The sequence below is a fragment of the Triplophysa dalaica genome, chromosome 17 (assembly GCF_015846415.1).
Source record: "Triplophysa dalaica isolate WHDGS20190420 chromosome 17, ASM1584641v1, whole genome shotgun sequence".
In the NCBI taxonomy this organism is placed as follows: Eukaryota; Metazoa; Chordata; class Actinopteri; order Cypriniformes; family Nemacheilidae; genus Triplophysa; species Triplophysa dalaica.
Window position 1 is genome coordinate 19,567,501 of NC_079558.1, and position 14,445 is coordinate 19,581,945.

At 38.7% G+C, this 14,445-nt stretch overlaps 4 protein-coding genes across 7 annotated transcripts in view; 2 read left to right on the forward strand and 2 right to left on the reverse strand.

Annotated features, from left to right (window-relative positions):
• irf9 (interferon regulatory factor 9) overlaps positions 1 to 2,536 on the forward strand; it is a 7,611-nt gene extending 5,075 nt beyond the window's left edge. For all 3 annotated transcript variants that reach the window (XM_056771660.1, XM_056771658.1, XM_056771659.1), the window contains 2 exons: positions 1,745 to 1,857; positions 1,957 to 2,536. In XM_056771660.1, coding sequence (XP_056627638.1) covers positions 1,745 to 1,857; positions 1,957 to 2,109 — 266 coding nt within the window. In that variant the 3' untranslated portion in view covers positions 2,110 to 2,536. The remainder of the gene's footprint in view (positions 1 to 1,744; positions 1,858 to 1,956) is intronic.
• A 746-nt stretch (positions 2,537 to 3,282) lies between these two features.
• Positions 3,283 to 5,140, reverse strand: emc9 (ER membrane protein complex subunit 9). The gene is made up of 6 exons (XM_056771662.1): positions 5,010 to 5,140; positions 4,362 to 4,559; positions 4,103 to 4,179; positions 3,965 to 4,034; positions 3,789 to 3,883; positions 3,283 to 3,705 (listed from the first exon to the last, which is right to left on the reverse strand). Exons 2-6 carry the CDS (start codon positions 4,557 to 4,559, stop codon positions 3,525 to 3,527), a joined length of 621 nt encoding a protein of 206 aa, XP_056627640.1. The 5' UTR covers positions 5,010 to 5,140; the 3' UTR covers positions 3,283 to 3,524.
• A 1,268-nt stretch (positions 5,141 to 6,408) lies between these two features.
• On the forward strand, positions 6,409 to 9,247 carry psme2 (proteasome activator subunit 2). Of its 2 annotated transcripts, none has more exons than XM_056771583.1 (11): positions 6,409 to 6,821; positions 7,126 to 7,158; positions 7,234 to 7,296; positions 7,373 to 7,459; positions 7,549 to 7,591; positions 7,792 to 7,889; positions 7,985 to 8,053; positions 8,145 to 8,212; positions 8,292 to 8,346; positions 8,754 to 8,840; positions 9,044 to 9,247. In XM_056771583.1, the coding sequence occupies exons 1-11, from the start codon at positions 6,774 to 6,776 to the stop codon at positions 9,122 to 9,124; spliced, it is 732 nt and encodes a 243-aa protein (XP_056627561.1). In that variant the 5' UTR covers positions 6,409 to 6,773; the 3' UTR covers positions 9,125 to 9,247. The 2 variants fall into 2 exon arrangements, with proteins under 2 accessions (XP_056627561.1, XP_056627559.1); XM_056771581.1 differs by having other exon boundaries at positions 6,412 to 6,821; positions 7,546 to 7,591.
• Positions 9,248 to 10,833: 1,586 nt separating this feature from the next.
• Positions 10,834 to 13,098, reverse strand: lsm5 (LSM5 homolog, U6 small nuclear RNA and mRNA degradation associated). Its single transcript, XM_056771584.1, has 5 exons — positions 13,010 to 13,098; positions 12,211 to 12,306; positions 12,035 to 12,062; positions 11,660 to 11,732; positions 10,834 to 11,036 (listed from the first exon to the last, which is right to left on the reverse strand). Exons 1-5 carry the CDS (start codon positions 13,053 to 13,055, stop codon positions 11,004 to 11,006), a joined length of 276 nt encoding a protein of 91 aa, XP_056627562.1. The 5' UTR covers positions 13,056 to 13,098; the 3' UTR covers positions 10,834 to 11,003.
• Between the last annotated feature and the right edge of the window lie 1,347 nt (positions 13,099 to 14,445).

The following is a 14,445-nucleotide window of genomic DNA, read 5'->3' on the forward strand; positions in this document are numbered from 1 at the left end:
TGGTGTACCTCAAGGATCTGTTATTGGTCCTCTGGTGTTTGTTATGTGCTATCACTTGAGATCATAAAAACGTATTAAATTTCATAGCTTTGCAGATGATATTCAGGTTTGTTTTTCTGATTAACCTACCTTATTTGTCCTCTCTCTTTCACTGTTTCCTGTCTTTAAGAACCTAAAGACCTATTCAGATACTTAAATGTAGACAAAAGCTTTTCCCAGCATGACACATTAAGGCTATGTTCACATTTGACTTCATTTTTGAAGCTGCCAGCGTCTCCTATGGAACAAACTGTGTTTTTAAAAATGTCCTGAGTGCTATTTTAAACGCCAGCGCCGGCGTCTTTTGCTGCAGCTCGGAGCGTCTTTTGAAGTTGAAAAAGTAAAACTTTTCTGAAAAAAAGGCCTACATCAAGCACCTTTTGCACATCTTACCAATGACAAGTGAGTAGCGAGCCCTGTGGTTTCTATAAAAAACATGTGAGGAAGGTGATAATAAAATGGTGGCTAAAACGCCTGTTGGAGCATTTAATTTTTTTCAAGTTTATTTTTTGATCGCATTTTTAGCGAGAAATTAGTAATGTAGTTCTTAAATATATGTGATTAGTTGTTGCAAAGACGCTCAATATTTATAGTTCAGATAGATTTCCGTTACGCTGCCTATGAAGCCTTTCTGAATATGTCTCTTTAAACTGCCTTCGTGCACAAAAGCTGCCTCTGAACATTGCCGCCACTATTTGTAACCACAACGCTGCAAGCTTTTTTTTAACTTAAAAAACGCTGTCAACTTTTTCTTGTCAAATGTGAACACAGCCTTATTGATTGTGTCTGGATCGTTCCCTCAATAACTGTCCCAAATTTAGGGGTGTTGTTCCACTCTAAATGATCTGAATCACACAGTATCAGTCAGGTTATTCCGGCAGTGTAATATTGTTTGTAAAAATCTCTAGTTTATTGTTAAAGATGCTAAAACTGTTATCCATGTGTTAGATTGGACTATTGTAACTCCTTATATAGCGACTGTCCTTAGGTTCTTAATCTGTGTTTACACTTAACAAAAATCTGCACCTGTGGACATCAATAGTCTTGTGGTTAGTGAGCCGACATATAGTCCCAGTGCACTAAATTTCCCTCTCTCAAGTATCCTTTGCCAGTCCCACTCCTCTGTCTCTAACCAAAAGTTTACCTGTCTGTTCTCCACTGTCATATCAAATAAACACATAAATAAATCTGTACCTGTCACCTAAATTCTTCCCCAACTTCACTGACTCATCTGTCACATTCAGATTAAACTCCTAGTACTGGATTATAAAACCTGTCATAGAGTTACTGTCAGATCCGGCATTGATGACCTGTTAGTCAAACTCACAAGTGTTGATGAGCACTATGGGATGAGATGACTCATAATCTTCACTCTGTTTTAAAACTCTTCTTTGTTTTTATAAATAACAGTTTTAGTTTTTAGGAATAACAGATAAAGTTGTAGTATTTGTTTTCTGCGTGATCATTACCTGATTTGATTATTATTTGAGCATGCGTCCTTTTTTTGTTTTTACCTGTTGTAAAAAAACAGTTTAACTGTCTATCTTGTAAAGTGTTCTTTCATTTATAAAAGGTGCTGCTGTATACAAATATATATTTAATATTTATCTGAATAAAACCTTTTCTTCTTTTTATAAAATGTCAGACATTTACTAAATAATCAGATGCTATTGTGCTGATTAAAAGTGTTTTTTTCTGTCATCAGAGTTGGACTCTTACCGCAGCGGTGGAAATCCACCTCAGACAGACATCACATTGTGTTTTGGAGAAGAGCTGATGGAAGGAGATGATCTGTCTGACAAACACATCATCATTAAGGTACACGTCTCTTGTGTGTGATGTGCTGAAGATGGATGCAATCATTCAAATGTTTGCTCAATAATTCCTCTCCATCATCTAAATGTTGTTTTTCGTCAGATCGTTCTTCCATGGGCCCAGTCTCAGATACAAGAGGTCCAGACGTTCAGAGACTCCATTGCCATTCTCAAAAGCCTGGCCAGCCAATCACCTACAGGAGAAGTTACGCTCAACTTTGTTGATGTGTCAGAGCAACAAATAACAAGCCCTTGAAATAACACTGACTGAAAGAAATACTAAAAAAGCAAAACCGCCGATAGGAATCATGTTTAGGTAAGCAGTAGATAATTAGTGGAAATAATTGTCACACTGTAATTATCAACATTACATCTCAATACTTCTGTAATTTTTTCACCATCTGCTACATAACGTCTGTAATAGCATCAGATCAGCCGCTGCTGAGCTTTGTGTCAGTCAGACTGCATGAGTTAGTGAAATAGAGAAATCAATAATCATCAAATTCTCCCACAATATGCATTAAACACAAACCATAGTTAACAACAGATAGAGTTTAGCCAGCAATGTTTATATAATCAATATATATGTACCTAGATAACGCTAATATTATAGTTAAATCATTCATATTTAATTGTTTTTTTTCTGTAAGATGCATTAAAATGCAAATTTTGTTGTCACTTGACTTTGTGTCATCATGGCGATGATCTTCTGACAGCAGATCTGAGGAAGAACATTTTCATGTTACTTGGTAACAAACTTATAGTAACAGGGAATGCAAGTCGCTCTGGATAAAAGAATCTGCCAAATCCATAAATGTTAAAAAAATGAAAGAATAAATGAAGACGTAGATAATTCGAAAATACTTTACAGATTTAAATAAAATCAGAGTCAACGCACAAGACAAATTCTGTAAGAAGTATTTACTCCAGTGTTTTTCAACATTTCCATAATAAATCTCTATTATACATGTGTTAAAAATGTGACAGTAACAGTGAATTACTACACTATTCACTGAAGTTCATTGATTCATACTACAGAGTAATGTATTATTATTATTACTATAATAAACAACTATATACTGTAGTGAGAACTGTACAGTACACTAGAATCTATTCAATTGTAGTAAAAAGTAAAATTTACTACAGTATTTTTTGAAACCGCTACAAGAGAAGATGGAATTTAGAGCAGAAAGCTGGAATTGACTGTCTTGAGGATCATTCACTCGTCTCCTCAAGGTTTGTTTTGTTAGACACTGGTGACAGACTGACAGCTGGAGGGGACGAGTTAACAGACGTTCTGCCCAAACCATCAAACTGACATCGTGAGAGAAAGATTCCCTTTATGTGTGAGATGACATTTTCAGTTTAAGATTAAACATTACTGATTATTCTATCCTTTTGATTTTAATGGAAAGGACAAGATCAGATGTCTAGAAATGCAACTCGATGTTAGTGTGCATTTATTTTCATTATTTTAAATTAAAACCATTAATAAAACACTCAAGAGTCTGGAAGACTAAGGGAAATGTTTGTGCATATATGGGTGTGTTACTGTGGCAGTATCTGGACTGATCGTGTAGAAACTGTCACACAATCTCTAGTGAAAGACAAATCATGGACGATGACAAGATCAGTCTGTTGACACACATACTGTACACTACACACATGTATTCACATCCTTCCATTAGCTGGAGAGACCAGCTCCATGATCTTTGCATTGAGTTTCTGATTGGTCCAGTCTTTTGTGATGTCATCTAAATGGCTGTCGAAATCCACCAAGAGTGCCTGATCCCCAGAAGTGAAGAGCTGCTGAGCTACTGAAGACGTCTCCTCCCACTGACGGAGCATTATTCTACACACACACACAGGTCATTAACATGTGAATATGAAGTCTTATTAAACACAGAAATGTGTGCGTTGACATTTGCTGCTTACGTGTGTTTGTCTTTGAGAGTCCAGCGGGCGTCTTTACGCTCATACATGACGATAGGAGGCACACGGCAGCCCGGAAACATCTTCTCTCCATCAATCTGACACAAAGAGTTTTCCCTTCAATTAAAAACTAACCCTTTCACAGGCACTTTTGCACCTGTTACAAACACTTAACTCACCATGAGTAAGACAGCATTGTGACACTGTTCTGAGATCTTGTCTGCGATCTTGAAAGCATAAGGTGTCGGGCTGAAACACAATCACACTGAATATAGACGTTCAATCAACTCAGGTAAGAAAAAAAGATGAAGGAATACCTGCTGTCAGATACACAAGCATTAGCCTGATAATATCCCACAATCCTCTGCTGTGTCTGCAAACACCAAACATCCACCTGTGGCGCAAGAAGTCATGTTTATTGTGTTATGAATCTGTGATCAAACTGATGACAGACATAATGAAATACATGACCAGTGCTGCACTACACAACACAAAATAAAAATACACTGCAGCACTCATCCGTCACCAATATATCTTATAGAGTAATGTTGTGTAGTTACAGGTGTGTTGTGTTACCTGTGTGAGCGCGAGCTGTGTGATGGGAGTGAGTGACAGGTGTGTGTGTAGCAGTGGCACACAGTCGGTGACGCACACAGCAGCGCCTCCTGCAGGACTGGAGGATAACAGCAGTCCATTAACACTGCAGCGGGGAAACTGACTGGCGTGCAGGTACATCTTCACATAAGCCAAACACGACAACTCCACCTCAGCCATCTCACAAAAACACACACAGTCAAAAGTATTTCAATGATTGTCAAGGCCAAATGGGTGTTTGTGTTGTAATATCATTCAAGAACAAACTTATGTCCATAGAAGTCCATGTGTCGTGTTAAGATTGACGTACGGCGACAGTAACATGACACAATATATAAAAAATAACACATATGACAGAGTAAAAACATCTAATGATATCTCACAAACCAGCAATACAATAAATGCTTTGATTATTTAAACAATATGACGTGAACAATCTACACAATACTAGTACAGTAAACACCCTAAAAACTGAAAGAAGGAAGCACTCGATGTAAAAGTGAACAATAAACTGTGACTGATCGATTCAAACATGTCACATCACTGAATGAACTTCATTAAAGTCATTATCAAACGATTGTGTGCAAGCAGAAATGCGAACCATATGAGTAAATACACGCGCGTCTTTACCTTTATATTGATTCTCTTTGTGCACAAGTCAAACACATTAAATCAGTTTATATCATCGGTTTGAGTCAAATGAACAGACGACCACAGCTGAGAGTGACGCGTATCCGGTTCTTCTTCTTTGTGGGTGTTTGTCCTCTGACGCATCTGTTGTGTTACTGCCACCAGCAGGAAATGAGCGCACACGCACGCACACACACACCAAAGGCTAAAACAACTCGAAATACATGCGAATCCTTATAAAAATATAAAAAAGGCACGAATCTTCTCAGTTTCCCATTTTATTCTTTCTTTCTTTCTTTCTTTCTTTGGTTTAATGGCGGTTGGCAAACCAGCTGTTGGTGCATATCCGCCACCTATTGGGATGGAGTGTGAACACCATGGAGGAGGAAGTGGATATTACTACCAGACTTAATAATAATAATAATAATAATAAAAAAGATTTACAACCTTAAATTCTGTGTAACAATCGTGACACTCTCAGAAACCTGAATAAAATAGGGTGTGTTTTAGATTCTTTCTGTGCACTCTGAAATAATTCTTTAATTGTTAGTTTAACTTTCAGTTCTTTGAGTTCTTTGACAGATTGAGTTCTCTCACTACTACATTCCTCACCTGTCTCTGTTGCCATCACTCTTCTGAGGATCTTGCGATATAAAGTCTGAGAGTTCTTTTGATATTGTTGGGGTTCAATTTGGTGCTTTTACTCAATTTCAACTAATGCTTTTGATTAAAAAACATAAAACTTTATATTCACTTCAAAACATAAACAAGTCATGCAAAAGAGAAATGTTTGTGCACCTGTTTAAACTTAATTTCTGGCCGAATGGTTCATAAACGAGCAAGTTTTTTTATTCTCGAGCTTGCTGTTGTGGGAATATGTTTTTATATCATGACATTTATTACAGTGTTTTCATTGTCATTTTATTAAATGGTTTTATTATTATGCTTTTATAACAAAGAGTTGTTAGTTTAAATAAGATTTTATACTGTCATAGATGTGAAACAGCTATATGCCTATTGATGTGCTTCGCAACAGGAATGTGTGTGAAAGAGGAGGCCATCCTGAGGTGGAGGCAGGGGAGTTCAGATGAGAGCAACTGATAAAATAACTTCTCCTCCAATCCACAGCAGAAGCAGAGAGTCCCTTATGCTGGAATGCGTACTCAGTTCAACAAACACAAACACATGTACTATGATAGATGATAAGAGTGCCTGAGATGGGGGATCTAATATGCTGCTCTCCAGAGACTACAGAGATACTGGGTGGGGAATGTTGTGTATGTTCTTTTGCAGAAACTATGCAGGAAAAGAAGTCAGTGATTGGAGGGGAGGAGACAAAGAAGACTTCTGGGATTGGTGGAAGCAGGGGGGATCCCGGCCCCCGGCAGAAGAGAGATCGGCGTGAAATAACAATAAATGCTGTGAATATGTGCTGTGGGGGTTGTTGTTCCTGGGAAGGACAGAGGACTGTTGTCCAGCAACCCAGCGCGTTGTATTTTTGTTAATCTGATTAATAAACCTCAGTTTGATTAGAAATCGCCTTTCTCCAATTTTTGGACATGCAGGACATATTTTAAAGTCCAACACTGTCGAAAAATTACCTTCGTTTTAAAGCCTAAATATATAAACCTGAAGCCCTTGATTTTTGAATTTCGTTTCATTGTGTCGTTACATTGTGGGCGTGTGGAGATGAAATCGAAAGTGTGAAAGTGAATCGCTGAAAGGATCCAGAACAAACACATCATCGTGTCGTTCGAGGTCAATATGTCGAAAGGATCTGCACTGAAGATAAACACTGATAATGCTCGCAGGGTAAGAGGACTTTATTATACTAATATCATATTATTATCATCAGAAAAATAATCAAATTCACCCCATTCAACCCGCGCGTGTCGTGTCCTAAAGCCGTGACTGAAAATGACACAACGATGTTAAAACTTCAAATGAGTCCGAAGGCTGAAGATATGTTGTAGTATATACAGTAAATCAAATGTTTGTTTTGGGGTTTTCTATGGTAGTTCTCTTTATAACGAAATGTAAAAACCTGAGTCACTCTTCCTGGTTTAAAGTGAAAGTAAACTCATGTCACAGGTGTTTGTTTTATTTCTGTGTGCAGATTGAAAACTATCGTCAGTCACTTTATAAACAGGTATGAAGTCTTTGGTTTGTCATCATTTCCTAGAGTTTGACTTGTTGTTGTAAGTAAATGTTGGTTTGTTTGAAGGCAGAAGAGCTTTTCTCCAACTATATTCCTCTGAAGATCTCTCTGTTCGACAGTCTGCTCAAGGTAAACTTACATTCACTTCTCTTTATGATTATTATTGGATGTATTGAATATGTTCAACATATGTTTTTGTATTCAGGGGGATGAATTGAGCATCTCTGACCTGCAGTCTCTTCATGCACCCCTGGACATCCCCATCCCCGACCCCCCCGCTCCTGAAGATGAGGTGAGTACACACCCGACACGCTCACAATCTCCTCATCTCTGTATAGAAACTCATTGATGTTCATGTTATATTGAAATGTAATATAGCAGATGGAGACAGATAAGAATGAAGATGATGAGAAAAAGAAGAAAGGTACAGTTACACACACACACACACAGGTTCTGAGTAATGTTACAGATACTGATGTTTCTAGACAATCATAATGATGGCGGTTGACTTAATTAACTTCATTATTATTTTATAAAATAATTTAGAAGGCATAAAAGCTACCAAACCAGCAGCAGAGAAAACACACGTGTGAGATCTAAAGGGATTGATTGTTTTTCCATCAGCTCCCAAGTGTGGTTTCATCAAAGGGAACGAGAGGGTTGTGAAGCTGCTGGATATTGTGAAACCAGAGATTGTTGCTCTGAAGGAGACCTGCATCACTGTACGGAAGCAAAAACACCTTCTCAAGACCTTCAGTTACATTTTCTCTAAGATACAAACAGTCAACTGAAGTGTGACAGTTCATTCTATTCTCAGGTGTCGTGCTGGATCTCTCATCTGATTCCCAAAATAGAAGATGGAAATGACTTTGGAGTCGCAATTCAAGTGTGTGAAGATCTGTAATGACTTATAAATGATTTTTGGCCAAATCTTCAACGCTTTAGTGTTGGTATCTAACATGAGGTAAATGTTTTAGGAGAAAATCCTTGAGAGAATTACTGCTGTAAAGACAAAGCTGGAGACCTTTCAGACCAACATTAACAAGTAAAAGAGCTTGTTTATTAACTCACTCTCTCATCTGCTGGTGTGAGGATGATCATGATAAGTGTTTGTTGATTGACAGGTATTTCTCTGAGAGGGGTGATGCTGTGGCCAAAGCTTCCAAGGAAACTCATGTGGTGAGAGACACACAACAATGAATCTTAAACAATACAAACTTACTTCATTCAGTTTCAGTAAAATCATGATGATGAAATGAGATTCAATGTGGGGTGTTCATCAGAACAATGACTTGTCTACAGGTTTGTGACACTCTGAGGGCGTGTAAATGATTAAGATTAGTGAGGGACTTTTAGTGAGTAGAGTTTTGGGTGAACTGGCCCTTTACCGCTCACAGTTAGCTCATTTAAGGAGAATGACTCATTAAAAACTTTTTAGGGGGAATTTTTGTCTTGTGTTAGTTTCCAGTGAGGTTTGTAGGATTGAAATATCTATTCACATTCACGTCAGTCTCACTGCTGATGTCATGTTATATTCTAGTGATTATAGTCGTAGTTTATGAACTGAAGAGTATTTTCCTCTACAGATGGATTATCGTTCTCTAGTGCACGAGAAGGATGAAGCGGTTTATTCAGAGATCCGTGTGATCGTGCTTGATTTACGTGGCTTTTATGTGAGTAATTCACTCTCATTCATTAAACAGAAAAAATATCCTGCAAATGTCAGAACTTTGTTTTATTTTATTGAAATGATTTTCTTAAAAACGCTGCCGTAAAAGTTGTAAGGTTTAATTGTCACACATCCAGTTAAGCTGATCTTTCACACTGAATCCTGTGTATTTCATGTGAAAGTGTTGTCTGTTGACTTTGTGCTCAGGCTGAACTGTATGATGTCATCAGTAAGAACCTGGAGAAGGTGGTGAACCCCAAAGGAGAAGAGAAGCCGTCCATGTACTGAGACGCTCAATGTGACACAACCAGACCCTTCAGCTTTCAATAATATTTCTATATGTTTGACAAAATCTTACAGGAACAGCCTCAAATCTGTTATTAAAACACTTCAATAAAAATGTTCACTGTTTTTTTGAAACTGCGTCTAATAATGAAAATGTGAAATACAGTGATTTGATCCCCCTGCCGATTTTGTAAGTTTGCCAGCTTACAAACAAATGAAGGGTCTAGCATTTGTATGATAGGGTTTTTTAACTGATAGAGACAAAATATTTTAAATAATCAGAGGAAAAATGTTATATAAAGATTATAAATTGATTTGCATTTCGGTCAGTGAAATAAGAATTTGATCCTCGAACAAAACAGAACTTTGTACTCGGTGGAGAAACTCTTGAGGTCAGATGATAGTTGCTCACCAGGTTTGCACATGTGACAGCAGAGATTTTACTCAACTTTCTTGGCTGTTGTTTTAGCCTCCACAGATGATCTATAGGACTGGGCTCTAGAGACATTTAATGTGCCTCTCCTTAAGCCACTCTTTGGTTGTTTTGGCGATATGTTTTGTGTCAGGTAAGGATTTAGGTGCCCTTGAGCGGAGCACCTTACCCCTACTTGCTCCCCGGGCGCTGCAGTGATAGCTGCCCACTGCTCTGGGTGTACGTGTGCTCACCACTTGCTGTGCGTGTGTTCACTACTCACTGGATGGGTTAAAAGCAGAGGTCACATTTCGGGTATGGGTCACCACTTTCTCACGTTAAAGGCACATCCACGACCCATCTTCAGTGATCTAGTTAAGGGGAGGGTCTCGTCCAAGATTTTAGGGTACAGTGGCCCGCCCCTCAGCCCCTCGATGCTGTGAAGTCTTCCTGTGACCGTAGCAGATAAAGCCCTAAAGCAGAATGTTCCCACACTGTTCTTCTCTGTAGGGACGGTGTTCTTGGGTCAACATTTCTCTCACTCCAAAAATGTTGTCAATTTTGGTCTCCCAGTACTTTCTCCAAACCTTCTGTGAATCCTCTTGATGTTCATCTTCAAACTTCAGACGGGTCTTCTTGGGCACAAGGACTTTGTGGGTGCTTCAGGATTTCAGGCTATTGTGTCAAAGCACGTAACCAATGGTTTGCTTGCTAACTCTGGTCTCAACTGTCTTGAAATCATTTAACAGGCTTCTTCCGTGTAGTTCTGGGCTGAACTTTGACCTTTCTCATGATCATCTTTACTCCATTGGGGAAATCTTGGAAGAGCATTTGATAGTTATTATCTCACCAAGCTTCTGTCTGTAGCCTATTCAAGGTTTGTGCAGGCCTACAATCTTGTCCCTGACATCCTTTCAAACCTATCTGGTCTTGATCATGGTGGTGGAGAGGTTGAAGACACAGATTCTGTTGTTATATACACAACGAGCTGAGTTAGGAGCACTTTCTTAAAGTGACAGGACTAATCTGTGGTTCATATACACACATGACCAATCTGTGCAGCCAGAATTCTTGCTGGTCATCTGTAGGGAATCAAATACTTATTTCACTGACTGAAATGCAAATCAATTTATAACCTTAATATTCATTTCCTTCCCCTGATTTGGTTGATATTTGGTCTCCTATAAGTTAAAATAACCCATCATAAGAATACTAGACCTTTCATTTCTTTGTAAGCAGGCAAACTTCAGCAGGGGATCAAATCATTATTTCTCTCACTGTATATGAATCACATCACAGAGCCACTGATTTCTTTTATTGTAACATGGAACAAATGTCTACAAAAACCTTTTCAATTCTTTAAAGAATAAACAATCTTAATGTAAAAACTTTAGAAAAAAAACACCCTCAGGAAATCAACAAAAGCACAAAAATCTTCAATGAACAAAAATGTTTTTCATCATCTGCTGCTTAGACTTCTGGTCCTTCTCCTCCTGGAATCAACTACAAAGCAAAGACACCAAGCATTAATAAAACATGTGCATCGGGTGGAAAACATTGCACTTGAACACACTGGACAGTGAACTAGTGTGAGAGAAGGAATCTGTCCCACACCAGCAGGTGTCTGCCCACTGTATCAGAGAAACCTGAAGATATACACAGAATAATGATGTTCACACCAGTTGTTATCTGGCACTGGCAGTGGCAGCCCTCTTTACCATCACTGGTTTTCTTTGGTCAGTCCTGTTTTCTTCCTTGTGCACTCATTAGTAGAGCTCGACAGCCAATGTGAGTGTTCTTTCTCGCAACCGAGCTCCGCCGTTGTACAATCACCAGAACACACTGACGAAACTAAAGCTGAGCCACGCTCAAAACACACCAGAAACTGTCTGAAGACTGACCGTCAGTTCCGTGTGTCCTGGGCTTTATACACACTAAAGCAGCTCTTCATTCCTCCGTCAACACTTCATTTCAAATCAAAATAATGGCAAACAGGAATTTGACAAAGGATTTCCCACAGTCATCAAATGTTTACTGGTGTTGTGATGTGGAGTGGCTACACACTTCACTCATTGTGTCAGTATGAGTACTGGACTGTTGTTTGAGTGTATGACGGATTATTTTACCATTGTGATGTTATTGCCATTCAGCAGAATCTGATCCAGTTTGGTGATCCGTCTTCCCTCTGGAGTGATTTCACTGTGACATCACAAGAAGCAGAAGTGAGATTTGATTCTGCAGGTTTAAAACAAAACCGTTCTCTACGCAAGCATTTGAAAACAAACTCTTCCAAGCACACCACCATCTTTGTTTTCAGTGTCTGCACATGGGCTGCTTCTAGAGTGCATGTCTCTCTCATGTCAACGTCTGAGAAACTAACAACACATTTAGCTCCAGCGCACTGATGTTGAATGAGAGAAACACACATCTGAGAAGCAGCTGGACGCATGTGCAGCGAGTAAAGAAAAACATTTCACAAGTGTTATATTAAAGATACCTACAACTCTGTCACATCCTCAAGGACCATATCTGAGAATCTGATTAAGAAACCTTCCGTTTCTGTCACAACAAATGTGTTATCATCTAACTTAATGATGAAGCTTCGGTTTTAAAGATGTCATCATCAGATCTAATGACATCATTGCCTGTTGGTGCTGACATCATGCCTAAAGGATACTGACAAAGTCGTCGAATCCGAGCAGAGTTCCGACGATCTCCTTATCATTCTTCATGACGATGTGAATCCTCGAACCGATGCATTTATCCACCAGCTCTGAAAGACATCACACAATCCATCAGAACATCACACACAGCAGTCACAGGAATAAGATTTAGCGCCGTATGAACACTACAACAGCTTTTGTGCAGTTCAACATACTTGAGTGTTTCTCAAACTCAATTGAGCAGAAATGAGAAGCATGTGTGAAGTCCAGAAACACTGAACTCCCTCGTGTTGTTTCATCACTGTATGAATGAATCACTTTCTCACAAAGAAGAGAAATATTGAAGACTGTGGACGTAAGCTACAGGCGGGAAACGCAAGTATAAAGTATTTTTTTAATGTTAAAAACATTGTTTTCTTAATGGTTAAGGACAGATGCCTCACATGCACAAGTTCGACAACAGTCGATTATATTGCTTTATTCATTAACTTAACATAACGTATAGTTTCTGGGATTCATATCTGAACGCGGGATGAATCATGGTTTAACGCATTTGAACACAACACCTTAATAGCATGTATATCATTATTATCCTGTTTTCATTAAAAGCCAAAAATACCTTATTTCCATACTGTTCTTATGCTAAGGTGTATTTTGTGTAAAGCTTCTTTGCAACAATACAAAATTGTGACAAGCGCTATAAAAACTAAATTGGAATTAAACAACCGAGGGCACAAGACTCGTTCGGCTCAACAAACATTCATATTTAAATAATGAAACGACTTCATTACAAAGACAAAAAGTCGCACATACCGAGTGGTAAGAGCTGAGAAGGGTTCGTTGTCGCTACCGCCGCCATTTTGAAATAAGACCTGAACAATCGCTTCGACAAGACCACGTGACACAGATCATCAGACCTGAACAATCGTTTAGAGAAGACCACATGACACAGATCATTAGACAGGACCGTACATTATTAATCAGATATGGGAACAATTTTAAATTTCAACAACTTTTGATCTTTTAATGTTGCTCTGGTGAATCGCATTACGCAACGTGTATACACGCACGCGAAAAGTACGAGTTTGTTTCTTTTAAAAACATAAATGGGGATGATTTTGATCCTCAAGATAGCACATGTACGTCTATAAGATGTCTGCTAAAGATCTGAAAAACATCTGCGGTGTCCAAACATATGACAGATGGAAATGCAGACATCAGTATGTGAGCAATCCTTGTTTCCTTTCCCCAAAATTATGTTAAAAAAACTCAAGTGGCAGAACTTGTTTTGGTTGAAACCATTTAGAGGAATGATTCTTTTCTGGCCAACAAGGTTCCAGAATTATTGACCAAAATGTAATTAGACTTCTTATAGAGCCGCCTCTTTTTTTAAAGCAACTCAGCTTAAAGGGACAGTCAGCAGACACCCAAAAATGAAAATTCCGTCATGACTGACCCATTCTCTAGTTGTTCCAAACCTGTAGAGATGTCTTTGTTTTGAAGCTTGTAACCAAGAAATTCTTGGACCCCAATGACTACCATAGTAGGCAAAAGTGCCTCTGTTTTCTGTCCTACATTCTTCAAAATATCTTTCAACCGTGTTTAACTGAACAAAAGAATAGTGGGGTTACAAACATTCTTTTAAATATCTTTCTCTGTGTTCATCAGGGGCCGTATTCACGAGGAATTTTAAGGCTAAAAGTAGGTCCTAACTGGCGAATTTAGGAGCAACACCTAAAAATAATGGGCGTGTCACTCCCAACTTTAGGACTCCTAATTTTTTTCACTAAGAGTAATTCACAAAGCATTTTAGCCCTAAAAGTAGCACCTAAGTCTGGGACAGCTTAAAAGAAGTCGAGAGGACTCCTAACTCACTAAGACCTATTCACAAAGGATCTTAAAATGGCCGTGCGACGCAGTGTATTGGAGACACTTAATGACACGGAGTTAATACAAAGATACCGCCTTAACCGTGAGGGAATACTGATTGTTGTGGATCTTGTGAGGGATGCAATAACAGCGCCAACTATTCGCAACAACCCAATCAGGGCCGAATTGAAATGTTTGACAACACTTCGCTACCTGGCAACGGGAAAAATGCAATTGTGTAACGCCGACGATCTAGCGATATCCCAGTGCCGAATTTCCCTTTTATTATGTTTTTTTTTCCAGCACCAACTGGGCAAGCAGCAGTAACTGATCTTGCGTCCAGTTGGGCTTTCTTTTACGTTTTGGCGAGTTCATAATCC

Coding starts and splice junctions, on each gene's coding strand:
- psme2 (XM_056771581.1), top strand. CDS start 6,774: ATGTCGAAAGGATCTGCACTGAAGATAAACACTGATAATGCTCGCAGG. Junction 7,297..7,372: donor TGTTCGACAGTCTGCTCAAG/GTAAACTTACAT, acceptor TTTTGTATTCAG/GGGGATGAATTGAGCATCTC. Junction 8,841..9,043: donor TTGATTTACGTGGCTTTTAT/GTGAGTAATTCA, acceptor CTTTGTGCTCAG/GCTGAACTGTATGATGTCAT.
- emc9 (XM_056771662.1), bottom strand. CDS start 4,559: ATGGCTGAGGTGGAGTTGTCGTGTTTGGCTTATGTGAAGATGTACCTG. Junction 4,035..4,102: donor GCTTGTGTATCTGACAGCAG/GTATTCCTTCAT, acceptor ATTGTGTTTCAG/CCCGACACCTTATGCTTTCA. Junction 3,884..3,964: donor ACAATGCTGTCTTACTCATG/GTGAGTTAAGTG, acceptor TCTTTGTGTCAG/ATTGATGGAGAGAAGATGTT.
- lsm5 (XM_056771584.1), bottom strand. CDS start 13,055: ATGGCGGCGGTAGCGACAACGAACCCTTCTCAGCTCTTACCACTCG. Junction 12,307..13,009: donor TTCTCAGCTCTTACCACTCG/GTATGTGCGACT, acceptor GATGTCTTTCAG/AGCTGGTGGATAAATGCATC. Junction 11,733..12,034: donor CTTGAGGATGTGACAGAGTT/GTAGGTATCTTT, acceptor GTGATGTCACAG/TGAAATCACTCCAGAGGGAA.